General features: G+C 45.9%; 1 protein-coding gene across 1 annotated transcript; it reads left to right on the top strand.

Annotated features, from left to right (window-relative positions):
• The first annotated feature begins 5,733 nt into the window (after positions 1–5,733).
• On the top strand, positions 5,734–6,624 carry LOC136050486 (ankyrin repeat domain-containing protein 9-like). The gene has a single exon (XM_065739393.1). It carries the CDS (start codon positions 5,734–5,736, stop codon positions 6,622–6,624), a length of 891 nt encoding a protein of 296 aa, XP_065595465.1.
• Positions 6,625–7,926: the final 1,302 nt, after the last annotated feature.

The raw sequence follows: 7,926 nt of genomic DNA, 5'->3' as shown, positions 1-7,926 counted from the left end.
TAAGGTTGGAAAGGACCTATAAGATCATCTAGTCCAACCATCCTCCTATCACTATCTCTACCCAACTACTAAATTAAGTCCTTTAGCACCTCATCTAAACGCTTCTTGAACAGCACTAGGGATGGTGCCTCAACCACCTCCCTAGGCAGGCCATTCCAGTGCCTGACCACTCTTTCAGAAAAGAAATGCTTCCTGAGGTCTAATCTAAATCTTCCCTGGCGCAACTTGTGGCCATTCCAGCCCCAGGCCAGGACACAGTACTCCATCTGGAGCCTTATGAAGGCAGAGTAGAGGGGGACAATCACCTCTCCCTGTTGAGACAATCTCCTCTTTGGTTGCAGCCCAGGCTTTCAGTGCTGCAAGTGAACACTGCTGGCTTATGTTCAGCTTTTTGTCATCAGAACCCCCTAGTCCTTCTCGGCAGGGCCGCTCTCAATGAGTTCTTCTCCTATTCCATATACATATCTGGAGTTGCCCTGGCTCAGGTGCAGTACTTTGCAGTTGGCCTTGTTGAACCTCATTTCTTCCTCTCTGAACAGAAGGCTGGTGGGACACTGGCAGGATATGAAGAAAAACATTTCCACTCTGGCAGAAGCTTTGTAGAAGGACAGGGAGGTTACCTGTGTGCATGCTTAACTGTTGTTGAAAGAAAAAGTACTGCTGAGGAGGCTGATACCCATCAGGAACAAGGAAAGGTATTGTCAAAGATGTATTTATTTGTGTTTCTGGCACATTTGATTAAATCTCAAATGGTTCCCTAGACAGTGGGAGCAAGCTGTATTGCTGACAGCTAACAAAAATCAGTATAGCTTTCTGGAGCTGTAGCCCTCTGGTCTGAGGGTCTAACTCTTTATTTCCACTTCTGTCTGCCTCCAACCTAATCAGAAAACCTTCCAAACCAATAACAACAACAACAGCAAAAATCAGCTTTATATGCAAAGCCTAGAATAAAACATCTGTATACATCTCAGAAGACTTCACAACAGCCTGTTTTATTAGTATCTCTAAAATAACTTTTCTTTCCTGACTAATTCAGCCAGAAGCGCTCAGATAATCCTCATAGGACTGTTATGTGTATTTCCAATTAAGCAATTTATAAGCACTGGCTGCAAAGAGCTTTTTGTTCTTAAGAAAATTATTTCTTCATCAAGAACAAAACAAGTCTTTTTTTACTCCTGCTTTATCTGAAAGCCCTTGTGCCCCCTTCACATATGGTTTAAGTACTGAGTTATGTAGAAGGAGATTAATCATCTTGTATCCCAACAAGCAGGCAAGACATGGCAGCTGGGTCAGCCTCACAGGGAATAGGCTTTTCTGTGTTTGTTTTCAGAGAGAAGTCAGGCAGACAGACACTTACTTTCAAGCTACTGCCTTTGCCAGAGGCAACCCACACAGTCTGGTCTGCAAATGGGGCCCTCAGTTCCCTTTAGAAGGGAGCCACCCACTACGATCACCTTCCTTTCTTTCTCAGTAGCAGCAGTCTCAATGCACGGAGGTGACTGCCTTGCCATGGGTGACCTCCTGCGGGAATCTTCCTGCACTTCACCCCTTATCACCTCTTCAACTTCCAATGCTGCAAATCTATTGCTTAGGGGTATCTGGGGACACTGGGGAGGCAGAGGGGGAGATCGCCCACGGTACCGAGCAGGGACTCTCTGCCAGCCCTCCCTATCCCTCAGATATCCCCCTTCTGCCCTACGGGGACAGGTCAGGGAGTCCACCACCAACTGTGGGGGATCTCCCTGGTGCCTTTCTCTCTGGCACTCTAGGGAGTTACTCCACCAGTCAATCTCCCGCTCACAGTCCCTGATGGCCCTCAGTCTCTCAACCGCCTCTTTCAATTCAACCACCATGTTAAGCAGATCTTCCACCTGCTCACACCTTGCACAGGAGTACTGCTTAGCACCCTCATCTAGTAGTAGCAGGCTCTGGCACTCCTTGTTTTTCCAGCTTTCACATATACTCCTTGCACCACATTTATTCTATACAATAGAAAAACACTCCTTGTTTTTCTATTGTATTTCCAGCATATATCAGGGAAGTTGAAGACCCCCCATGAGAATGAGTGCTGGCCATCGTGCAACATCTACAAGTTGTTTATAGAACACCTCGTCTATTTCTTCATCCTGACTAGGTGGTCTATAACAGACCCCCACCACAATGTCACTCCTAAAGACCATCCCCCTGATCCTTATCCATAGACACTCTACTTTGTCATTTCCAACCACTAGCTCTTCAATATCAAAACACTCTCTGATATAGAGAGCTATGCCACCACCCTTTCTTCCCTGTCTATCCCTTCTGAAGAGCTTGTAGCCATCAATCCCAGTATTCCAGTCATGGGAGAGGTCCCACCATGTTTCTGTAATAGCCATGAGGTCATAGTTAGCCTGCCTCACAATGGCTTCAAGCTCTTCTTGTTTATTGCCCATGCTGTGTGCATTGGTGTAGGTGCACTCCAGCTGAGACATCTGCCTCACACCTTTCTCCAGCACAGCCTACTTTTGCTCTTTACTGGTGAGCCCTGTTTTATCCCCTTCCTCTGTCACAGCTAGTTTAAAGCTCTCTCAATGAGTCCAGCTAGCTCCTGTGCTAGGATTCGTTTCCCCCTTTGGGATAGGTGCGTCCCATCAACAGATAACAAGCCAGGAGCCGAGTAAACTGTCCCATTGTCAAAAAACCCAAAGTGTCTATCTCTACACCAACCTCTCAGCCAATTATTCATCACCTGTGTTTTCCTAGCCCATTCTGTGTCCTTCACCGCCCCAGAAGGTATGGAAGCAAACACCACTTGTGCTCCCACCCCTTGAACTAATCGCCCTAATCCCCTGAAATCTCTTTTCATAGTTCGAAGACTTCTCTGAGATATTTCATTGCAGTCTGCCTGAACTACGAGTAATGGGTAGTAGTCGGTGGGGCGTATCAAGTCCGGGAGTCTTCTAGTAATGTCCCTGATCCGAGCCCCAGGGAGACAGCACACTTCCCTGCGGTTTGGGTCTGGTCTGCAAATGGGGCCCTCAGTTCCCTTTAGAAGGGAGCCACCCACTACGATCACCTTCCTTTCTTTCTCAGTAGCAGCAGTCTCAATGCACGGAGGTGACTGCCTTGCCATTGGTGACCTCCTGCGGGAATCTTCCTGCACTTCACCCCTTATCACCTCTTCAACTTCCAATGCTGCAAATCTATTGCTTAGGGGTATCTGGGGACACTGGGGAGGCAGAGGGGGAGATTGCCCACGGTACCGAGCAGGGTACCGAGCAGGGACTCTCTGCCAGCCCTCCCTATCCCTCAGATATCCCCCTTCTGCCCTACGGGGACAGGTCAGGGAGTCCACCACCAACTGCGGGGGATCTCCCTGGTGCCTTTCTCTCTGGCACTCTAGGGAGTTACTCCACCAGTCAATCTCCCGCTCACAGTCCCTGATGGCCCTCAGTCTCTCAACCGCCTCTTTCAATTCAACCACCATGTTAAGCAGATCTTCCACCTGCTCACACCTTGCACAGGAGTACTGCTTAGCACCCTCATCTAGTAGTAGCAGGCTCTGGCACTCCTTGCAACCAGAGACCTGTGTAGCCACACTTCTAGGCAGACCTTCTGTCTGGGTCGCCACAGCCTTCTTAAGGCAAGCCCTCTGTCTTGTAGAGACCATGGCACAAAAAAAATAAAAGCAAAGAAATGAAAAAATTGGAAGTAAATAAATAAATAATAGTTTATAATAATATATAGATAGATATGAATTGTAATGCGATACTTCGCTGCCCTCCCTGAGCCCTTCAGGGATATACCCCTTCAGCCCTATTCAGCGGAGGGGTGAGGGCGAGGGCGCTGAAACCCTGGCAACGCCTATGCCTCGTTAGCGCCTCGTTAACCTCTCGCGAGAACAGCCGTTGGGACTCGCTGCTCTCACTCGGTTCCGGAGAGACTGGAACCTCCGGAGAACCGACGCTGTACTTCAATCAGCCGCTGCAGCTCCAGCTGTGCCGACTTCAGTGCAGTTGATTATGAGTACTAATAATGATTTTTCGGGATCAAGTGCTTAGATTTTGGATATAGAAGCAGTAAGATATTATCTTTATGTGTCAGGTATGTTTCTCTTCTGGCCAGAAACAACATTTTGAGCTTAACACTATAAGAAGGTTCCCTAATAACTCAGAAGCACATTGTACTTCTCACAGAGTCACAATATCAAATCACTTTATGAGCCGAAATTGCCATCAAAACATGAAAAACGCATCTCCTCGTGAGAGAGCTAGAGAGTCTTTTGGTCTCAGCTAGAATGGCAAATGGTGTTCTGGGTAAAATCAGCTTTTTTTTTCTTTTTGACTTACCCTTCAAAATTTTTTCTTCTCCCTTGCACTTCCTTCCCTTATTCAAAACTGATTCTGCTCACCTTCCGCACTGCAGTTTGGCCAAGAAGGAAACCACAAAAAATATCTTAAGAGATGGGTGCATTATTTTTAACCACAGATCAAAATTCTAAGAATAAAACTTACAAACTCCTAATCTTCTTCTTCCTCAGTAAACCCTTCCAAGTTCATGTCTTCCATTTCTAATGGACCTATAACGTCTTACAGATATTATACTGTAAGAAAACTTAGAAGAGATGCATTGCCATCAAACATGTCATCGGCACCAGCTTTCCTAAACTACTGCAAAAATTAGGAGGTGTTTTGTTCATTTCTTTTCTATGCATTTAATTTTGGTCAGGTCCTTTTACCTCATCCTATAGTTAGCACCCCTCAAGCCTGTGGGCCTTGGTCATCTTACCAGGGCATCTCACAAGTCAGTTTGCTTAAGTCCATTTCCCCCTGTTATAACTCACTCTGACCCCAGACCTGGAACATTACATATGAGAGATACTTAGATCAAAGCTCTCCATCTGCCATTGTGGTTTGGCCATTAACCTTTTGCCTATGTACCTGCTGTGCAAAACAGAGGCACTTCAGACATTTCTTTGCTAAACAAAGGCAGGCATTTAAATTGAGCAATATGCTTTATGACTCCAGGCATGGTTACTCCACATCCTGTTTGACTCTTTTCTCTGCAGAGATTAATGTTGGGATCTTAAATATCACTAATGCCTTACAGACAATCCATTAACATCAGTGTCTCCTAATTGGCTAGCCATACCATTATTTATAAAACAGGGAGTCTTTGCTAATAGTACAGCTACCAATCCCTTGATTTCACGAGTATATAACCCTCTGTATTACCAACCATAGAGCATTTTATGCTGCAATATATATTTTTACTATTTAACGAGCTTTGTGTGTGAGCAACATGCAAAAAACATCTGAAAATTACTATCACACTTACTGTGATGTATGAGCCGATCTCGTTAGACATGAAATGCAGACAGAAAACTACCTCACCTCTCAAGCTAATTTTAGTCTCTCCCTGCCTTCTCTCTAGCTGCGTATGTATAAAATCACTTGCAGTCTGACAGCGTTCCAGTAGCCCACACCATACAGGGAGCAGGATACACGTACAAACCAGCAGCTTGCATGGCATGGGTTAACTGAGCCTGTGGGATTGTGCTTACCTAAACAAAACCACTGCAGTGAGGGGAAAAAACAATGAACGGGTGGAGATGATCAGCCCATGCATTCAAGCTAGTGCAGTCCGGGCAGCAATGACAGCCTGAAGGTTGCAGCAGCATCGAGATCTGCATTCCAAGTGCACAGATCGTACAGTCTGGAGAGATTTTGCGTGGAGCTCTTTATTTGCTGAGCCATGGCCAGCAACCAGGCCAGCATGCAGGATGATCAAAGCAGGCACTGCAAGTTCTTATCCTACATGTTCTACCAGGCTGTGAGAGATCATAAGCCTGTGTGGATGCTGGAAGACATGAGAACTATGGAGTATTTTTACTGGGAGGAGAATGCCAGCCTAAGAACATACTCACCTTCAGAAGCCCTTCTCTATGCAGTGGTGCATAACCACCTGCCTTACGCCCAGTATCTGCTGTCTCATTTTCCAGAGGAGGCTCTTAAGGTACCCGGAGAACACTTCTGCTATTGCCCATCCTCTGCTCCTCACTTGGCCATGGCAGTCACATATGACAGGAGAGATATCTTGGGGCTGATCATCAAAATTGCGCACAAGCTTCCCAGCTTAAACTCGTACATCAACAGGACTGGTTGCTTTCATCTGGAAGATGGGAAAACACCCCTGCACCTCGCCTGTGAGCTGCTGAGGTCAGAGATAGTCCTCATCCTCCTCGGCAACGGAGCTTCTCCCAGGATAGAGGACAGTAAAGGGCTTACCCCGCTGGACGTCATCCTGGAACAGATGTGGGACTCCAAAGTCAACATGGCAACAAAGAAGCTCTGCCTTGACTACCTCTTGCTCTTCATGCCCAACCCACAGTTTAAGATGCGGAAAGTTCCACGAGATCATCCAGAACACTGGAAAGCTTTGCTAGGGGAAGAGAAATTCAACAGCCTGGTGGGGAACACACCTGCTTCTTTATATCTGCAAGCTATGCAGACTATTCTCCAGACTCTGCCTCCATCTCACTTCCCTAAAAGCATCCAGGAACTACCTATACCTCAGGCACTAAAGCCCTTACCATCCTATGGCAAAAAGCAATCGACAAAAAATGTGGTAAATGTTTTTCCTTGACTTTATTCAGTGGGTCTTGGATTTTTAAAGGCAGTTTAGCGGATGTGGTCACCCACCCCTATGTGTATTTTATTGTGATTTTAATACTTATCTTGCTAGGCTATGCTGGAAAATCCAATATTTTGTGACAAGATGTTAAATGTCGGGGTTTTTATTTCTCATCAATTGCAGGCACGGCACTTTTAAAGGCAAAAGCCTTCCTTGTTTTCTATTATGTTGTGCATGTGAAGAGTTAACTGTAGCTGAGACTGCATTGTTTGCTTTTTTTTAGCTGTCAGCTGGTATCAATGCATCTGAATTCCCAACATAACTGTATCCTGTGTAATGCACCTGGGTAAAAATGAACAACTTGCACACTAGGATTTTCAAAGGGTGTAACTATGGATCTGCGTTCTACCAGAGCTAGGAAAAATACCACCTTGTACGAACAGGGTTCAGACATCAGGTTTCCTTTCTAACAATGATCCAGCATCATTTATTAATAACCAAAAAGTCTGTGGCTGATATTACAGAGACGTAGAGGCAGCCCTATAGAGTACATGATTTTAACGAGTTACTTAGCATTGGGTCATAGCATGGAGTGTGTATGTTTAGATAAGACCACCAAGTGTGTATTCCTATGGAGAAATTGGGACAGGCAGAAGAAGTAATGGAAAACATCCTATCTCACTCAGGAGTGAGGGGGTTAAAGACAGCTCCAGCCCTTATGCCTCCACAAAGTTGTGCAATGGGGAGAGTACCATTTTCTTTGCTGTCCAGTAAAAAACTGCAAAAAGTAGCAGGGCTAGTGGCAGCCCTATCCTTCATGAGTGACATTATCAGTGACCTGCGTTTTAGGGATGAATGTGTCTCCAAGAGAGATGTAGCTCACTAACTCGATTTAGCAGTGGGTCTCAGAGCCGCCTGTTTCCTCGTTACTCTAACCTGGGGTATGACATTGTGCATTACAAGTTTTCACTTGTTGTCAGAGTGTTTTTGTCACTCAAGTCCAGACAGAGGGCCTGCTTCTGAAAAAGATAAGTAGTTCCCATTGAATTCCCTGGGAACTGAAGGTAGTTTGTATGTTTGCAGTTTTCCTAGAGTAGGCTCTCTGTAGGGCTGGGGATGCCCTGCCCAGCCAGAGCCCTGTCTGTTCCAGGAGCTGCTCTTGCTCTCCTGGCCGTGCTCAGTGTCACCAGTGCAGTGGCAGAATCCCAGCTGGGGAATGTCTCTTATTTTGGACCAGATGTCCTTCTCTCTTTGTAAGTGTAACCCTCTGCTCCAATGAAGCGCTGTAACACATTTCCCCAGATCTGTTCTGAA

Source organism: Cyrtonyx montezumae, unplaced genomic scaffold, assembly GCF_038088225.1.
Source record: "Cyrtonyx montezumae isolate F1298 unplaced genomic scaffold, pur_monq_1.0 scaffold_24, whole genome shotgun sequence".
NCBI classification, from domain to species: Eukaryota; Metazoa; Chordata; class Aves; order Galliformes; family Odontophoridae; genus Cyrtonyx; species Cyrtonyx montezumae.
The sequence above is the reverse complement of the archived record's forward strand: the minus strand, read 5'-3'. Positions and strand labels throughout refer to the sequence as shown.

Excerpts from the sequence above, each read along its gene's own strand:
- LOC136050486 (XM_065739393.1), top strand. The coding sequence starts at position 5,734 with ATGGCCAGCAACCAGGCCAGCATGCAGGATGATCAAAGCAGGCACTGC.